The 20203-nt window shown below is 48.7% G+C and overlaps 1 protein-coding gene across 5 annotated transcripts in view; it reads right to left on the reverse strand.

Annotated features, from left to right (window-relative positions):
• TRAPPC10 (trafficking protein particle complex subunit 10) overlaps window positions 1–20203 on the reverse strand; it is an 87560-nt gene that overhangs the window by 56297 nt on the left and 11060 nt on the right. For 3 of the 5 annotated variants that reach the window (XM_023238658.2, XM_023238657.2, XR_002735754.2), the window contains exons 2-3: window positions 11735–11816; window positions 7144–7279 (exon numbers count right to left, since the gene is read on the reverse strand). The exons of 1 other annotated variant lie outside the window; for it this stretch is intronic. In XM_023238658.2, the coding sequence (XP_023094426.1) occupies window positions 7144–7279; window positions 11735–11816 (218 nt within the window). Of the gene's footprint in view, window positions 1–7143; window positions 7280–11734; window positions 11817–12012; window positions 13137–20203 lie in introns of those variants that run through there. One more of the 5 variants, XM_045036524.1, reaches the window with a different exon arrangement.

A 20203-nucleotide genomic window follows, 5' to 3' on the forward strand; every position in this document is an offset into this window, starting at 1 on the left:
AACCACGGCGTCTGAACTGCAAAATACCCTGAGTGGGGGGTTACGAGCAGATTAGATACCACAGACTGAACAATTAGTTAACTTGAACACACAGAAGCAGAAACCATCCAAATGAGACAAAGAGAAAGACTGCAAAGCCATCAGCACAGTGTCCCTGAGCAGTAGGGCTTCCAGGGGCCAATATGTGAGTGACTGGGGTCCCCAGAGGAGGAGAGGCAGGAACAGAACAAGTAACTAAAGTAACGACCAGAAATGTTCCAAATTTAAATTAAAATTACAGACCCACAAAACCTAAAAAAATCCACGCACAAGAAACATGAAGAAAAGCACACCAGGGCATATCACACAAGGTTTAACACCCATGAAGAGAAAAAAAAATCTCAAACCGCAGAAGGGAAAAAAAAAAAGTTTATGTGAAAGTAGCAAAGACTCCTCATGGGTCACAATGTAAATCAAAACACAGCGGCTGTCAGAGCAGAATTGTACACGCAGTAAAATATTCTGCAAACATAAAGACTTGCTCAGATCTGCAGAAACTGGAAGGACTCTCCCCTGTGCGCCAGAAAGGGGGGCAGGCACCAGAAGTGGTAACTCAAGGAGAGACTCATCTCTACAATGTAAGGGAATAAGGCAAAACCAGTAACAGCCAGCCTGGACGGCAGGGACAGCAGGGACCAGCAGGCAGGTGCAGGTGCACAGTGGCAGGAAGGAGGGGATGCCCAGGGTCTGCACCACGAACCCGGAAGTGACTGCTACAACAACACGGGAGTTTCTCTCTTCATCCTAAAATTCCAATTATGATCAACTTGCTCCAGAAAACTTTCCTTAATAGATAATAAAACTAATGCAAAACAACCGCAAAACACGGGCTCCCTACTAGGAAATGTAATTTTAAGAGGGGAAAAAAAACCCTCATTCATAACGTCTACGAAAACTTTAGCAATAAAAATGCAAGACTTAGGGAAAACATTAGAACACATGACTGAGGGCATAAAAAAAGGGCAGAGACAATGGAGAATAAAACCACATTCCCAGATGGGAAGCTTTGCGATTACTAAAATTCTTCCCAAATCAACCCGAACTTACTCAAGGCGATCCCAACCAAACTCCTCTGCTCTTTCCTTTTCTTTTCGACCTCTCCTCCTGTTCTGCGTGGCTTTGTGACAAACTGCTACAAGGCGACCCATCCCCTCTCTCTGCTCACACATCTACCGTCTACACAGCATGGGGCACCCAGCTCCTCTGCCCCCGCTGTGGCGCCTGCAGGCTGCGGACAAGGCAACAAGAAGGCGATCGTTGCCGGAGTGCAGGGACTGACGCTGCACACCCCCAGGTGGCCTTCCCGCGGGGACACCTGACTTCCTCATGGAATGGTGGCTGGAGGAGCACCTGGGGAGCTCAGTCAGTTGAGCGTCCAACCCTTGGTTTCAGCTCAGGTCATGATCTCGCGGTTTCGTGGGTTTGAGCCCTGTATCTGGCAGAGCCTGCTTGGGATTCTCTCTCCCTCGTTCTCTGCCCCTCTCCTGCTTGCATTGTTTCTGTCTCTCTCAGAATATATAAATAAACTTATTTAAAACAATTTATAAAACAAAGAACGGTGGCTGGGCTCTGAGAGCAAGCACCCAAGAGGACACCACAGAAGATGTATTACCTTTTATGACTTAGTCTCAAAAGTCACAGTGTCGGGATATCTGGGTGGCTCAATCAATTAAGCATCCGACTCTTCGGCTCAGATCATGATCTCACAGTTCCTGAGTTTGAGCCCCGCATCGGGCTGTGCGCTGGCAGCACAGAAGCGGCTTGGGGTTCTGTCTCTCTGTCTGTCTCTCTGCCCCTCCCCTGGTTGCTATCTCTCTCTCAAAATAAAAATTTTTTAAAATATATATTTAAAAAAAAGTCACAGTGTCCCTCCTGCCAGTCAGACGCCCATTCAGATTCAACTAGAGGAAACACGACCATTTTTCCTCTCGATGGAAGAAAGTCACTGCCATGTGGAGAAAAGCATGGGGGACGATGGAGTATGCGGATACAGTCACTTTTGGAAGATAAGTTTTGTACACTAGCAAGAGCATTTCTTTTAAAAGAACCCATATCAATACATATAAAAATAGAATGATTACAAGTCTGGTCCTGGCACAGAATAGACAGGAGCTAACAGAACTGAAGTGTCCAGAATACTGTGCATACATGATGCTGGTTTCAAACAAAGGTGACATTTTCAGTAACTGGAAAAGAGACAGACCATTAAAAAATGACGGTAGACCAATCTGCTACCCACTTAAGACTATACAATTAGACCCTACACCCCCACAGCTCCTGCCACTCACAAAAATACCTTGAAGCTATGCAGATCCAAGGATAAAACACAAATTATAAAATTATTACAAGATGGGGCGCCTGGGGGGCTCATTCGGTTGAGCGTCCGGCTTCAGCTCGGGTCATGATCTCACGGTCTGTGAGTTCGAGCCCCGCGTCGGACTCTGTGCTGACAGCTCGGAGCCTGAAGCTGCTTTGAATTCTGTGTCTCCCTCTCCCTCTCCCTCTGCCCCTCCCCTGCTTGTGCTCTCTCTCTGTCTCAAAAATAAATTAAAAAATTAAAAAATAATAATAAATAAATAAATAAATTTCTTACAAGAAAACATAGGAGAGAACCACTTATCTTCAGACAGACAAGGCCTTCCTAAACATGATATGCTCTACTCAGAAATCACTTTTTCAAATGACAGATTTCACTCCAGAAAAACCGTAATAGCCACGAACCTATGCACTAAGTGATACGTGACCCGTCGACGCAAAACAGAAACTGCAGATGCCACAGATACGTACCAGCAATAGAAGACTTCGACCTACCGCTGTCCGCTGAGGCAGGGTGAGTGGACAAAACATTGAAATATAAACGACACAAACAACAAATCGGTAAGGCAGCTCTTACGGATCTACATTTAACGTTACAACCGAAAAGCAGAGAGGGGTGCCTGAGGGGGCTCAGTCAGTCAAGCCTCTGATTTCGACTCCGTCAGGATCTCACGGTTCGTGAGTTCAAGCCCCTCATGGGGCTCTGTGCTGACAGTGTGGAGCCTGCTTGGGATCCTCTCTCTCCACCTCTCTCTCCCCTTCTTTGCCCCCCTCTTTCTCTCTCTCCCGCTCTCTCAAAATAAAGAATAAAAAATTTAAATAAATAAATTAATTAATAAATAATAAATTAAAAAAATAAAAAATAAAATAAATAAATAAATAATTTAAAAAATTAAAACATAAAAATTTAAAAAGTGAGAATACATTCTCAAACGCACACAGAATACCCACAAAAACTATTAGGTCACAGAGAAAAAATAAGTTTCATAAAGCAGAAATATTATAAACAACACCCTAATCACAGTGCAATAAAATTAGGAGTTTTAAAGTAAACATTTTAAAGAATTTCTTTCTGGAAATAAGAAAACTTCATGTTAAACTATGAGGTAAGAGAGGCAATACAAACAAAACAGAGAATTTCTGAAAAATTACTGAATACTGGGATTGAAATTCCTATCTTTAGAGACCTGTACTATTTATATTTAAAATGAAAATAAACGTATTCCCAACTAGCCCCCCAAAAAAGAAAACCAAAACCTAGAAAAAGAACAAAGTAAACCATAAGAAGCAAAAGGAAGGAAATAATAAAAATGAGAGCAGAAATTAATAAAGTAGCAAACAGATGAATAGTGTATCAGAAAATAAAACCCTGCTTCTCTGGGGAGAAAGAATCATCAAACTACAAACTAATAGCTAATTTAATCAAGGAAGAAAGGGAGAAAGTACAAATATACAAAGAAATAACAATGGGGAAATAACTGTTGCCACAGAACGTATGTTCTTCTTTTTCTTTTTTTTTTTTTTTTAGTATTTATTTATTTTTGGGAAAGTGCAAGTGGGGAAGGGGCAGAGAGAAGGGGACAGAGGGTGCGAGGCAGGCTCTGCACTGACTGACAGCAGCGAGCCCGACGCGGGGCTCAAACCCACAAACCGTGAGATCGTGACCTGAGCCCAAGTCGGACGCTCCACTGACTGAGCCACCCAGGCCCCCGCCACAGAGCACATTTTAAAGCCAAAAAAGACCACTTGGCGCACCCCAATGAAATTAAATTTTATAACTTAATTGAAATGCAGAATTTCTAAGGAAAAGGTAGCTTACCAAAACTGACAAGCGACTGAAACAGACCCGTTTCCACAAAAGGGATAGAGAAAGCGATCAAAGAGCGATCCCACGGGAAAGCGCCAGGTCCAGAAGGTGTCAAGGGAGAACTCCACCAAACCTGAGAGACTAGGCAGTCCCAGAGCCACATAAATTGTCTCACAAACAGACAAGAAATGAAAACTTCCAAATTATATTTACAAAGCAAGTACAGTATTGCCACCTAAACCTGATAAAGACAGCACCAAAGAAGTTATAGACCAATCACTTGTGACCACAGACGCAAAAAACCCTAAATCAACAGACACTACTACCACATTAAGAAAACAATACTTTGACCAAGTGTTATTTATACCAGGAATGCAAGTATGGCTCAAGAATAGGCAATCCATGAATACAATTCAACACATCCGTAAATTTAAGAGGAAAAAACCCGTATGACTGTCTCCACTGAGTCTGAAAAAGCCTTTACCAAAATTCGAGATGTATTCCTAATAAAGATCCTTGGGAAAACAGGAGCGGACGGAAGCCCCCTCACGTGCTCGTGGAAGTTTACGTGAGTCGTGGGGCCAGCTCCCTCCTTACTGGGCACACACCGCAGGCAGCCCACTGAGGTCAGGAACCAGGCGACGACGCCCACGACCTCCACTACTCCTTGACAAGGGGTCCAGACAGACAAAAGGAAGCAGAGGCATAAGAACCGAGAAAGAGAAGACGACACGATAGGATACGTGGAAAAGCCCCAGACTTTGGGCCCTAGAGAATCAGCAACAAAACTAACTCAAACAATAAGAGAAATCAAGGTTAACATCAACCTTGTTGAAAAAAATCAACAGCCTTCACATACACAAAACAAACCAACTAGAAGATACAACGAGGGAGAAAACCCACTTACATTAGCAAAAAAAAGGAAAATCTTAGAAATCTGACAAGAAACAATTAAAATCTACAATGAAGGAAAGTACAAAGCCCTTCCAAAGACCCAAAAGTGGACTTACGCGAGCAGAAAGACGCCCCTCGCTCGGGGTCAGATGTCCGGGCACCTGGTCTGCCGGCCAGGCAGGAAGACACGCCGTGAACCCGTTAGCCGCCCGCGAGTAGTCTCGCACGCCTCGGCAGCTGTGTTTCTAGCTGTCGCGCAGGTACAGCGACGCTGAAACTGTGTCTGCACGTGTCAACCGTGGTGATGCTGTCCCGAGTCACGGGAGATGCAAACACGGCATGGGACTCGGCAACCAAGAGCCCCGCGGGTGAGGCTCAAATCGGAGGCACGGGTGTCAGCCCACGGTCCCTCAGACACACGCTTTCCTAGCTCTGCCCGCCCAAGGGCCACAGGCACCGACGCGCCCTCACTGCCAGAGGCCTGAGGGCTCGCTCTGCAAAGAAATGGCCGATTCCGGGACAAGGACAGCAAAGACAGGAGAGCCCGGGATACCTTGCTGTGCTGGAAAGTTCAAGACACGTCCCTGAAAAGGACACAGGGGCCAGCCTACAGTGACCCTCCCTGGCCAAATCTGGGACGACCTGAGCAGCGAGATAAGCAAGATTACCTGATGACCACACCTTACGAGACAGAGGTCCACACAGGCTCTTTCCTAGAGTGGAGCACCGGCTGATCCATTCGGCAGAGTGTGTTTGCGGCCCCAAGGAAGACCGGTTCAGAGGAATTATTGTTGGGTGCTCAACCTAAGCGGGAGAGCCGGACGAGGGGCAAGATAATCCGGTGGTCTCCGTGGCCCCCCAGACATAGCTTATTAGTGGCAGGGGAAAACACTAACTACAGCATGGAGAAACCTTGACCACAAGATCAAATCTGACGTTGCCACCGAGCGGGCGTGGAGAGAAGGGGCGGTTAGCACCGCGGGCCCGGCACGGCTGTCCGTGGGCCTGCTCACAGGGTGGGCCCTTGGCTGAGGCCTGGGAACACGGATCGTGGGATGGTTCCCACCACCACGTGACAGGAGGGCCTCACGGGGCCCGGGCTCTATGGACAAATATGGCCTGTGCTGAACACCTGTTTGCCCTCTGGGAGTCTAGAGTTTTGGTACGAGGCAGGCAGAGGGTGCCCACGTGCCAAGACCCCAAAAAAAGCCCTGGGCGCTGATCTATGACAAGCTCCCCGGTGGACATCTCCCACGGGACGTCATGCTCACTGCTGGAGGTATAAGCCCACCCTGCACGACTGTCTCCACTGGGAAAGGCTACAAAGCAAAATCAGCAAAGGCAAAAGGGTCCAGGCATAAGCTTCTAGTCCTTTCTTATTATAATTACAAAACGCTACCTCTGCGTGCTCACGTTCAGGTGAAACTGTCACAACGTGGAATGACCTGTGTGTGCTATGTATCATGAAATGCTTGTTTTATTAGAGCCGAAACAGACAGGAAGAAATGACCCACAGGGTCTCCTCTCAGTTCAGGGCACAAGAGTTCTGTCAAGAGTGACGAGCTTCCTTCTGGGCTCATACACACACGATTGCAAAGTACACGTAAGGGCTGTGACGTCGAGCGTCACTCGGGTAGTTGTGGAGCTCCCGCTGTACGGGCACCATGGCGGTGGGGAAGCAGGGCCATCCCCTGCCCTCAGAAAGCCTACAAACCAGCAGGGGAGACCAACAAGGATTACGAAGTCAAGTAACCACCTGAGAGTGAACATGGGGAGTTTGGAAAAGGAAGCTCGGGGTCAATATTAATAATACCTAGAGGCCACGAGGGCGCGGGGGGCTCACAAGATCTCCAAACACAAGAAGACTCTACTTGGTGATGACCAAGAGGGCGACGCACTGGACCAGAGCAGAAACACGGAAGGACAAAGCCAGACACTCGGCTGAGGAACGGAGAGCACACCAAAATAGAGTACGTTGAAAAGTCAATTTGATTAATTAGAGCCGCCTGAACAAAAGCTAGACCCGTGAATTCTGAATCCTGCTCCAAGGCATTTTCTCGTAATTCTCTCCCTACAGAAATACTTACACAGCATTCCGTCCAATAAATATGAAGAAAGGGGAAAGTGAGCAGAGCTTTGTTTCCATCTTTGGGTAGCAGCTCCTCTTTGAATTGAACGAAGTTGGATTCCAGGTGAATCATCTTTGGAGCACGGCCATAGGACCTACAAACAATTTTCAAAACGTCACTGAGGAAAATGAAGGATGTTCAGCAGAAAGAAAAGGGAAAAATCCGACAGTAACTGTAACCATATCCATGAGTTTGGAAGTACACATATGCTATTAGTCCTGAATTACAGCGATAATATTCTGCCCAAAAAGATTCCATAAATTATCTCAACAAGGCTCAAAATTACGTATCAAAGCTCCCTCTCCATAAAGTCTGTCCTTTTACTCAGTGGCACACACAGGCTTCTTTGCAACACAGACTTCTGAGAAAAACGGCTTTTACTTAAGAGTTTCACTATAAAAAGAAGTTACTGTAAAAAAAAAAAGAGATTCCCAAAAGCGCAGTTGGAAGATATGAAAGCTTTAAGCCACACACATACTTGTGCGATCACCTGTATTATCCAAAACAGAGGACGACTGGTGGCAGAGAGCTGCCCCCCACCCCCCAGGGAGGAGGGACAGAGGAGTCCCGGAAGGCTGCAGACACCCCAAGAAAGGCTATCAGGGCATGGGTGCCAGATCACCGCTTGTGAAAAGTCCACCATGCTGCAGGTCTCTTTCCTCCACCCTTGGATTTTCCACCCCTAGAAATCCTACAGCTGGATTTTGTACGTTTTGTTCAATAGTCTACGTGTAATAAACTGAAACTAACCACATTTAACACGATCACGCGGATGCCTGACCTTGTGTATTTTCTACTTGCGGGCTCACTCTTCCTTCCTGTCCTTTGGGAAACCAATCAAATTTTCTTTTTCCATCCTTTTTCTCTGCTGGCTCGAAAGCTTAACCATCTATTTCTGTCCTCCTGTTTGTTACATTTTCACTTTTTAATATGCATACATTTGGGGCGCCTGGGTGGCGCAGTCGGTTAAGCGTCCGACTTCAGCCAGGTCACGATCTCGCGGTCCGTGAGTTCGAGCCCCGCGTCGGGCTCTGGGCTGATGGCTCAGAGCCTGGAGCCTGTTTCCGATTCTGTGTCTCCCTCTCTCTCTGCCCCTCCCCCGTTCGTGCTCTGTCTCTCTCTGTCCCAAAAATAAATAAACGTTGAAAAAAAAAAATTTAATATGCATACATTTTTTTCTTCAAAGACTAGAGTAAATGTCTCTCTTCTCCCTGAATACATCAAGTACTTTCTTCCCTCTGCTTCTTCCCCACTTCTAAAGTTTTAGATTTTTTAATTTTTAAAAGGGCTGACACCTTAACTTCAGAAAAACAGAAAATGTTTTTCTGACTCATTTACCGGCAGCTGTGCCTTTCATCCTACGAATTCTGGGTTCGTTTTCCTTCCTGTTGCGACGTGTCCTTTTATTCCTTCAGGGTGGTGAGGTTTCTGATCACACGTGTCTGAAAACGTTTCTATCGTTTTTCTTTCTTTCCCAACCGGCTCCACGTCATGGCAAGCAACGAACACAACATCTGAATGGCACTCGGGAGTAGACACGTGTGGCCTAGTGCAGCCAGAAGTGACAGATCCTGGCCCCAGCTGGCTCCCAGCCCTTCGAGGGACAAACCTTCTGAGTCCCACGGCAGCCGGGCCCACAGGCAGGGGCGCCGACTCGGTCTGCCGTTCCACACTGGAGTCTGACTAACACAGACTCGAGGTTGAAAGGTGTCTTCCGTGAGTACTTTGAGAAGCGCGGTCTGCCCCGCTGCATTTGCAGTGTCGTTAGAGACTGGTGTCCTTGTCCGTCTGTTTGCCTGGCACGGCTTTTGGTTTGCTCTGGTCGGCTTTCACCCCACTGGACTTTCAGTGGGCTCCAGCAAGCTTCTCATCTGCCTCGGGGAACGTGATGCCTGCCCCCGGTTCTCCAGCCTCTGCTCCGACACCTGTGGCTGTCCCCACATCTTGGCGTGTCCTTGGGCCCCGCACCTGTGCTCTCGGCACCGAGCCCCAGCTGCAGGGCGACAGAGCCCCGTCCTCCAGCTCACCGATGGCTCTCCACCACACACGTGTTCACTGCATCCAGTAAAGTTCCGGTTTCAAGTTTAGATCCAAGATCTACTCAATTACCTGTAAATTTTCATCAGAGCCACATGTACCTACTTTAACATGTCAAATGGTGTCCAAAAGCCTCTCTCTCTCTCACACTGACAAGCGGCTGCCTGGCCCAGCCTCCTCCGCCTCCCGGCTGTGCTCGCTCCCTAGAGCTGCTCTCACACATTAGCACAAACCCAGACGCTTAACACAACATTAACTCGCTCGCATCTCAGGAGGCCAGAAGTTTGAAACCAAGGTGCTGGCAAGTGCTGGCTTCCTCTGGAAGCTCCGGACTGCTTCTGGCTGCGTTCTGGTCTCTCCTCCCTTCCAGCAAACGGTGGCGGTCTTCGGCTGGCAGACCACCACGCCAACGGCTGCCTCCACCCCCAGCGGACTTCTCCTGTGTGCCTGTGTCTTCTCAGGACACCTGTCACTGGATGTAGGGCCCACGCTACTCCAGATGAGTAAAGATCCTTCTTCCAAATAAAGTCACACTCACAGCTTCCAGACGGACCTGTCTTTTGGGGGCCACAATTCAACCCACTGTATCTCCTCGAACGCTCTGAGACAGGATGTCCGACCGTCCGTGACAGATGCAGGCCAGGCTCCGCCTGCCCGTCCGTCCTCTTGCGCGCCCCGCACCCTCCCGACGGCCCTCTCGCGGGCGACTGCCACCCCTGCCGCGTGCTTCCCCTAGTGTTAAGTGTGTGCCACTGCTCACGCTTGAGCAACACACTCGGGCTACAGCAGCTCAGTGATGTGCCCGTGGTCTTCCGGCATTCTTCATTTCCCCAGCCCACGGTCACCATTTCTAATCCTTCCCAAGCTCTCCGGCAGAGCCGCAAACCCGAGTGCCACCCACACAGTCAAGCCTCAGCTAGCCCGGCAGTCCCTTTCCCCGGCTCACGGCCCTCAGAAGGCCGCCTGCTCCAATCGGGAAGGCACCGTGGGAGCACGAGGGAGCACGCTAGGACTTTTCCTGGGGCCATCGGCCCGTCCCGAGGAATTCTCCACTCTCCGGCCTGGGGAGCAGGGGTGGGGCCTGAGCTCCGCCACGCGTGGCTGCACCTGTTCAGATCCCGACCGGCCGCTGACAGAATGGCACTTCTCCCCGCTCCGCAGTGCCTCGTCAGCAGAGGTGGGCGTCCTCTGTCCCGCAGAGGTGGGCGACCGCTCCCTGCCCGCATCCCGCCTGCCCCCTTCCAGCGCGCCCTTGCCTTCGCCCGCCGCCGTCCTGGGCCCGGTCACCTGCTTCCCTGGGAGCCGCCTCTGCAGACACACGGGCTCGGCCTTCTCTCCCGAGGCCCCCGTCTCTCTTCCTTCCCCGGGAAGGTGTGGAGTCTCCGCTGCATCCCCCCCGCCCGGCTCCGTGCCTGCGCCCTCCCGCCTCCTCAGCCCTTTCCTCCGGCTCAGGGAGGCTCGGGAACACGAAGAGATGAGCACACGCTGAATCTACACAGTTTCTCCTTGTCTCCTCGTAACCCCTTTTCTTGCTTCGCGGACACACCTCTTTTATCTTTCTGGATGTTGAAATAACGTGCATGAGAAATCTTCTCCAGATACGAATTCCTCCTCCGCCGAATCATTTCTCTCATGGACGGCGCTGGGCCTCCTCAGATGGTGACCGATTCTCCCATTTTCTATCTGCCCTTTACTTTAAATTTAGTAACACATTTCCTTCTAATGCTACAGACGGACACAGACACGAGCCCAGAGCCCGTAGAGAGCCCTGGTGAGTGACACCCAGAAAGCCACATTCATCTGCATGGTGTCAGGGAACACACACTCTGGTCAGTAAGAAATAATGCAGTGACAGTGACAACCGGGACTACGTGAGTGTGAGTGACAACCGGTTAAAAGCAGATTACCTGAACTAGCAAGTCAAAATCCAAGCATCTTCCGGAAATAATAGATCTCATCTCAGCAGAAAGAAGTTTCCCAATGAGATAATTCAAACGTCAACCATTTCTCCGACCAAGTCATGAGATGAACAATACACAGGAAAGGGAAAACGGGACGGCTGATCTGGTTTCCCCCCGATTTTTATGTAACATTTTCCGTATACGTGCTCATCCTTCAGAGAAGAGCACAGGAGCTCAGGGAGGAGAGCGGTCCTGCTGAGAGCACAGGTGAAGGGGACACCTTCTGTTTCCGTGCGGGGTCAGAGTGCAGGTCTCGTTTCCAAAATGCCTGTGTCTTTAAGACACTCTGATCCACCAGGAAGAAGCACGCACGTCATTCCTATAAAAGAGGGCCCTGAACTCAAAAGATCAGTCTTGTTTCTACCACCCTATGTCTCGGTAACAAAGCCACACACTCCTTAAAGAGTGAGGCCAAGAGATTTTGTGACATGTTCAGTTTCGTTCCAATACGCTTTAGAACTCAGGCTTTAACTTTGACTACCTCACTTGCTCACAGAAATGTCTAAAAAGTGAAGAGGGAGATAAAGCCAAAAAAAACAAACAGGCCACACCTTCTCCATTCCATCGGTTCCCTCGGAAGCTGCTGGGAAAGCGTTGGATAAATAGAAGTAAATAAATTCTGATCCCCAGCACCTACAACAGGAATAAAGAGAAAGGCAGTTACAACATTTTTAGGTGAAAACGGGCAACATGGGCTCTGGAATTTATTGAGTTGCTAACTGTAGACAGTTTTATATTTAGCAAAATGACACCACAAAACAAGATCGTTCTATACCCTTAAATACTGATCCCAAAAATAAAAAACGAGTAAATAAATAACTGATCTCACCTGACACCCGTAACCCAGCTTCTCCCTTACGGCACCTCCACGAGGCAGGGACCCCTTTCCCCACGCAGAGAATGAGGATCAGAAAAGCGGAGCGCCCTGCCCGAGGCCACGGAGCTCAGGAGAGAGGGAGCTGGCTCCCTCCGGCTGCCTCCCGAGCCCGTGACCCCCAGCCATCGCTCTCCTTGACTTTGTGAGACCAGCCACACACGCCGTGCAGAAAAGGAAACCCCGAGAAGTGAACACGAATTTCTTCACTGAAACAGACTCGATATGCATCGACACGCTGGCAGGAGCTAAGACCTACAGCACGCTGTCCGTGCACGTGACACACACCACACCCGGCGGGCCTCACTGACCGCTCGGGCCGCCAAGCACCCGACCTCACCGACCGGGAAGGTGACGTGCAGGCGGCACGTGAGAGGCCGAGGCGCTCGGGCCACGGGGCTGCGGGCGGGGCCTAGTTAGGAACCGGGTGCCCGACTTCGGGCCGCACGCTCGGGCTTAACTCGGCTCTGTCATCGTAGCCCCAACGCAACGGGAAGTCCATTAGCTCTCATTAAGTCATAGCACGACCACATCATTCCTAAGCTAAAACAGAACCTTTTAACGTAGATGACTCAAACTCTTACGCTCGAGGATCCTCAAACTTGAAGCAAAACCATTATCCAAATTGCTTTCGTATTGATCTTAAGGAAATCATTGGGAATTGATGCGGGCCATTAACACAGTTGCTTGTTTTGCTATCGTGAACATTAAAAAAAACAAGACGAGACCAAACAAAACACCTCCCCCAAACCACAGAACGGTATCGAGTCCCCGCTGAGAGGAGCGGTGTTTCCGGGCAGCGGAGCATCAGGGGCGGGGGCGAGGGGACCGGACACACGGGCGCTGACAGCCTGACCGCCCGGCCCCGGCTCCTCGTCGACGCCACCTACCTAACCAGCTGAGTCAGCCGGGGGACACCGCCACCCTCCTGTGCCTCCGAGGGCCATCTGCGAGGTAGGAAAATAATACCGAGGGCTGCGGCCACACAAATAACCTTGAACGAGGCCTGACACAAAGTATTTTGGGTTCCTCCTACTACATTTTTTGTTAAAATAAAAACAATTTTTATGTTTTACGTTCAGTTGGCAGCCACCTTAGAAATCATTAAAGTAAGAAAATATTCGGTTAGCGTCACATTTCTTACCGTGGACTGCCATTCCCACTGTCTCTCTAGAAGGTTCCAAGATTAATGTACAAAAATTACCACTCTTGTGCTAACACGGCAGTAAGGGCAACCACACGGAAGCTGTCCCCTGTCTCCCTGGTGTTCGCCCGTCCTCGTCCCAGAGTCTCCAGCGGACATACATGTGGACACAGAGCGGAACGATGAAATGCCCCCCCACCAAGTGAGCTCCCAGGAAAATCCTAACAGTAAAACTCATGTAAATGGAGACTGTAATTTTCTTGAATTCTCTCATGGAATAAATCTTTAATTTGTGTCCCAAATTTAATTTTAAAAGATTACAGGTCAGCCAGCACAGTAACTGTGGGCTTAAATGTGACCGGCTGACCTCAGTGCCTGTTCTGAACTGAACTGTGTCCCCCCACAAAAGTCACATTGAAGTCCTAACCCCAGTGGCTCTGAATGGGACTGTATTTGGAGATCAGGTCTCTGAAGAGGCAATTACGTTAAATGACGTCTTTAAGGTCTTCAGGCCCTGATCCCACCCGACTGGTGCCCTTCTAAGAAAAGAAAATGTGAACGCACAGAGAGAGACAGCAGGGATGTGACAAGATTGTGGGAGGACAGAGAGAAGACAGCTGTCTACATGGCAAGAAGGGAAAGCCTCAGCAGCAGACCCTACTGAGACCTTGATCTTGGACTCCCGGCCTCCAGAACTGCAAGTTTCAGTTGCTTCAGCCACAAAGGCAGCCCGAGCAGACAGAACCGTGCCCCCCGATTTGGAGACCAAATCCTTCTAACCCACTGAGGCTCTATCTACACTGTGGAATCAGAATAGAGAAAAGCTACCACGATGTTCCAGAATACACACCTATCATCATAATTCTCTTCCACCTTCAGATCGAGGGTTATGAAAACCTGCGATGCCCCCTGAAAACGGGCTCTGGAGAGTCGGAGCACGAAAAGGGAAAGATAACAGTTGAAGCTAAAACTCTTAAAGAATGAAATCTCAGCTAATGTGATAAGTAATTAGCAACACATACTTTGTAGAGTCCCCAAAATAGCCACAAAGTAGAAAAGTCCTTAGAGCTTTGAGGTCTGAATGGTAAGACAGAACATCCAAGCTGATGTTTCAACTTTAATCCCATGGGCAACAGAGGGAGAAACACCAAGGATTCAGTTCTTTGAAAGTAGCTACGGGGGCACCTGGGGGGCTCAGCCGGTTGAGGGCCGACTTTGACTCAGGTCGTGATCTCAGCAGTCCGTGAGTTCAAGCCCCACGTCGGGCTCTGTGCTGACAGCTCGGAGCCTGAAGCCTGCTTCAGATTCTGTGTCTCCGTCTTCCCCTCCTTCACTTGCACTCTGTCTCTGTCTCTGTCTCTCAAAAATAAACGTTAAAAAAATTATTTTAATAAAAAATAAATAAATAAAACATTAAAAAAAATTTTTTAAGTAGCTACTAAAAGCAAAAATGAGGCTTAAGACTGATGTGCTCAAGTTTAGAGAACCCTGTTCAGGAAATTGTCCTGTTTACTTTTCCACCCTGAGAACCCTATTAAAAAAGTAAAGTCAAAGTATTTATTGCAACAACTAAGATCCCTGTGGGGGGGGGGGGGGGGGGGGACGGGGGAGGGAGGGAAAGAGTGGAAGAGAGAGGGAGAGAGAGGGAGAGAGAGGATGGGAAAGGGGAGACTTCAAAATAATTACTAAGGGTAATTCAAAGCATAATCCCATTAATATAAACCTCTCTCCCTGCATGTGTGACTACACGTATGACCCCGCTCTCGTCACTCCAGGGGACACGTGGAGACAGGAGGACTAGGGAGCACACAGTGGCCCCCACACCCATAGGCGGCTCCAGGGGGCTGCGGACCACAAGTCACCCTCTGCGCCGGCTACTGCCTTGCCGGCAGGACCCTGGCAGGAGGGGGGAGAGGAGCATAGGCACAGGAGCCACTCAAACGCGAAGGGAAACATTGGGACAGTCACCTTGCTCTGAAGACAGGGCTGTAACCACCTGGGGCGCCGCCCAGACCCGCTGAGCAAAGTCCAGCTCAGACACCCCTAACAAAGGCAGGCAGAGTCCCAGGTTTCTGATTATATGAACCTGTTTTCTTATTACTTATGCCAGTAGTTAACCGGATTTTCTGTTACATGCTGTCAGATGACTGGCCAGACCTTCATTATTTCCTGAACTCTTACTGTATTCTGAAATGTTTACAAGTATATATTTATATGTATTAATCATGTTATTCAAAAGTTTTTATGCTAAAAGCAGATAGGAACTAACTAAACACAGAGTGAAAAAGAATTAAAAACTATGACTTCAGTGATTTAAGCATAAATGGGTCTTTTTCAACAAACTCAACATGTTTCTCAGACCTTTAAAACAGAAGGGCTTGGGAACTCAATTGTAGAGAAAGTAATTAGGAACTTACACCAACATTAAAAAGACACTAACATGTCCAATTTACAAATATGACTTCAGAAACAGATGTGTCACTTCGATTTTAGATCACCGACAGTAGGAAAACAGCTATTTTTGAAACAGCTCTACTCTTCAAAGAAGTCCATCACAACTAAAAATAGAAACCTGTCGGCTACAGTCTTTTCTGACCCAAGATGCTGTCACTGAGATGAGAGTCTAACCAGAGCTTAACAGCAGCCCCAGATGCCCCACCCCCCACCTGACGACACCACGCGAGCACCAGGCCAGCCACGAGCTGCCCGCACAACCCTAGACCATTTGTCCTACAGCAACCAGAAGAGCCTACGACATTCACCTTCAATCACGTTGAGCACGAAGCCTTTATCTTAGGTCCGCTACAACTACAAAGTCACAGAGTTATTTAGTGTCCAAATTTTTGAGACTCAGATTCTGAATTTTCTTTCTTTCTCTCTTTCTCTCTCTTTCTTTCTCTCTCTCTCTCTCTCTTTCTTTCTCTTTCTCTCTTTCTTTCTTTCTTTCTTTCTTTCGAGAAAGAGGTGAGGTCATGACCTGAGCCGAAACCAAGAGTCAAACACTTAACCAACTGAGCCACCCAGGCGCCCCCAGAGTTTTCATTCGTAACAGTGGACAACAGCTGGAACAGAATCAACGTTAGGTTGACACTTACAGACTAGAGGACGTCAGGATGCCCTGCTTCGTGCAAAAATGCCTCAAACAAGGCCAACAACTGGCACTTGACCCCCTGGGAGTCTCCGTCCAAAGCAAACCGTCCAAAGGGGTTCTATCTGAGGGACAAGATCACAGGGGTGTTTGCTTTCTGCATTTCAGGAATATGGGATGTCTCAACTAAAATAACATAAAGGTATTCTCTTTAACCTGAAAGAAAAACGCCCGTACCTACCTTCAAAAAGCTATAAATCTGATGTTCCTACGATGTTTATGCAACAACTTTTAAACGATTTTAGGACTCAATTATGACAGGAGGATTGAATTTGGCACTAAACGGTCTACAGAAAAAGTAGCATAAATTACCAAATGTGGTTTGAGTACTTGACAGCTATAAATTATGCCTCAGGGGAAACACAAGGCTAAATTAAAAGTTACTTTCAGTTGGGAAGGACACAGGGTTTTCACACTTGTAGAACCATTACTTCCCATGATTTTTTTTCCCCGAGACACGTGGGAAGGGCATTTCGGAATCTACGTCACGGTCCTGCCTTCCTCAGCCTGTGAATACGTTCCCTCACACGGCAAGGGTGCAGCTAGACAGGGCTGCTCCTCGGGTGATCTTAAAGGGATTATCCCCGGATCCTCTGGGAGGGCCAAGGTGCTCACAGGAGCGTAATTCAATAGGGGAGGAGGGAGGCAGCAGGGCCAGAAGAAGCAAAGAGGTGGCATCCTGAGAAGGACCCAACTGGTCACTGTTGCCTCTAAAGGCGGAGGAAGGGCCGTGAGCCGAACAATGTGGGCAGCCTCTAGACGCCGGAAAAGGACAAGGCAACGGATTCTCCCCCGGAGCCTCCAGAAGGAATCAGCCCGGCGGCCCCGATTTTAGCCCAATGAGACCCATTTCAGACTTCTGACCTCCACGACTCTAAAATAATATATTGTGTTCTTTTAAGGCACTGAGTCTATACAATTTGTTACAATACCACAAGAAAAATTAAAGCGCTTAATTTGCAACAACGACAAATTTTGCATAATACCTTTCTTCTGAGGTTCTAGGAGGGCTTGCTAAGCTACAGGCGGTTTGGCACCAGGTGAGAGCTGGCCACAAGAAGTCAGAGAGGGGCCGTCCATTTACTGCCCAAACACAGCACAGTGCACCGGGGACACCCTCAGCACTGGGCACACGCGCTCTGCACTCGCAAGCCGGCCCGAGGAGAGAAGGCCACTCCGCAAATGGAAACTGAGGCCCGAGCAGGTGCATCTCCCTAACCTGCCCAAGGTCAAGCAACCAATAAGCCTCAAAGCTGGGACTGACTCACGTCCAGGCAGCCTGGCTCTGCACTCAACATTCTTCTCTACGGCTCTGGGTTGCGTCTCTATTTCTTAATTTTATTGTGTGCTGATTAATCTGCAGACAGGCTCTGTCGATGCTGCTTGGCTGAAGATACAGGTTCCAGGAGACCCTTCCTTCCCTCAACAGCGAACATTTCTGTCATTTGCTTACCAGTTACCAGCCCTTAAACATGCAAAGCTATGAAATCTTAACACAGAAGTATAAAAGGATCGGGGCACTATAACCATGAGAGAGTTGCAGAGAAAAACAAAAGGTTCAGCCAATTTGCAGCTGATGGGTAGCTTCCCTCATAATTAATACGTGTATTTTCAAGCTCAGTATTTTTAGTTGCAGATTGATGTTGGGTAAAAGATCTTAAATAAAGCTTTTAAATATCTGTTGATACAAATTTCTCATACAGTATAATTTTTCTTCAAATTCTTTAGTATAATCTTAGTAAAGGGAAATAGTAATTTCTCCAATAAAACACTCCTCTCACTTGATCTCAAGCTCTTGAAGACGTCCAGATTATTTTAGCCTGTTAGCAAAGTGGGTGTCCTTGACAATCTAACGGCAATGTCTTATCTTAAAAGCATTAGACTTAGCCTGCGGGACTCCACAGGTTCCCGCACGGACGGGTGGCCAAGACGGGACGGGTTGTAACTCAACGTGAACGAGTGCCGGTGAGAGACCGAGGAGCCTGCGTTTGGAGGCCTGGGTGTCCTCGCTCTGAGGACCTCCTCTCCGGGACCCTGGAGGCTGCCAGCTGTGGGGTGCCCGGACGAGGGACGGACGACCAATTTCGAGGCCCTTCCAAGCGAGGGATTCGATGATTCTACCTTTGAACAAATACGTCAAAGGAAATATATAACGTATCTAGCCTTCGCCTTATAGAAAAATCTTCAGAAAGAGCCACTCTTCGGGTTTGCGGTTAACGAACGCAAGCTACGGTTCAGCAGCCGGCAGCGTGTTCCCGTCTGAAAACGGGGGGCTGAAGAGAGAGCACCGTCAGTGACCCGAACACCGCACGCACTTGCCCACAGACCATACATGACTCCGTTGCTCAACAGCTTTTCGGAGAACGGACTTTCACACGGACGATAAAAACGTCCAAGGTCACAAGCGGGGAGTTCCCACCAGCCCGTTCAATCATGTGTAAAGCATATTTGCTATACTTCCCATACCATGTCAGCACAGTAATGAAAATTAATGAATGCTTCAAACCGGTAAGTCTTTCGTGGGGAAACCTAATGTCAGATGCATAGTCACAGGATATAGAAACCCTCCCCCGTGGTCCTCCCCGAGTATCTGCACATACAAGGTTTTCACATTTGGGGCTGGGAAGTGGGGAGTGAGGTTAATGAGAAAAAACAAAGAAGATCCAGAAGTCATTCAGATTCTAGAAGCAGAAACCCAGGTGTAGTCTGTCCTGTAAGACGGGCAACCGACCTCTCGCTTCGGCGTATAAACTCTGCCCTCCCTTCATCGCGAGGCGCATGCTTGGGAAGCAAGTGAGCCCTCCCTCCCACAGCGCTGCACCACAGAGGCCAAGAGTAAAGAAAAGCAATTTCCCACAGTCAACATGATGGGGATGACAGAGAGCTCCCTTGTCGGGTCGTCCGCTCTCCTGCCAAAATACAGATGTTAAATCACGAGTCGTGTATCCTGCCCCTCCAGCGCTGGAGTTCGAGGTACACCCACTGCACCCCGCTCTCACCGCTGTGACATGTGCACGTGGCCGCTCTCCACGCTGCTCTTCTCTCCCCCAGCAGCCGGTCTCTAGAACAGTTACTACCCCGGGTGTGATCAAAGGGGAAAGGTACAATCTACGCTGGCAGTGATCAAGTTGTGTGCCGCGGGAGAAAGCAGGAAAGGAACCACAGCCAACACGCAGAGACGACGCACAAGATATAAAGCCCCAAAGCCGCCTTCCTTTTTGACACGAAGACAATTCAGCACACGCCGAGAGCGCCAAAAGGTTCGAGTAAACAATTCTAACCAGGACAACAGTCCCCTTCTCTGGCATTCACGGATCGAACACGGCCTAAAACTCAGGAGATGAAACATAAACAGAAGACTGGATGAGTGCATCTAAATAAAGAACACTGAAGAGTTAGCCCTTGTCGGTTTGCATATGTTTAAATAAAGAAAATATGGAGAGGTGGCTCAGTAGGTTAAGCCTCCAACTCTTGATTTCGGCTCAGGTCATAATCATGGTTCGTGGGTTCGGGTCCCACGTCGGGCTCCACTTCGGATTCTCCCCCTGCCCCCCCCCCCCTCTCTGCTCTTCTTCTGCATATGCACACACTCTCAAAATGAACTTAAAAAAAATTTTTTTAGTTAAAAAAAAAAAAGAAAAGAAAATACGAAATGACTGTAGCAGTCTGAATCACACACAGCATTTACGAGTTCAAGAGATCATGCCTGCCACAGGCCCGCCCCTGCTCTGGGGCTTTGGAGACAAGGGCTCCTAAAACCGCTCTTCCCCTAGGGTTCCCAAAGACCACCTTCTCAGTGAGGTCCAGCTGTAGCTTCCAAAGGGCGCACCATCATGGAGGGGAATTTGGCAACA

The sequence above is a fragment of the Felis catus genome, chromosome C2 (assembly GCF_018350175.1).
Source record: "Felis catus isolate Fca126 chromosome C2, F.catus_Fca126_mat1.0, whole genome shotgun sequence".
Classification (NCBI taxonomy): domain Eukaryota; kingdom Metazoa; phylum Chordata; class Mammalia; order Carnivora; family Felidae; genus Felis; species Felis catus.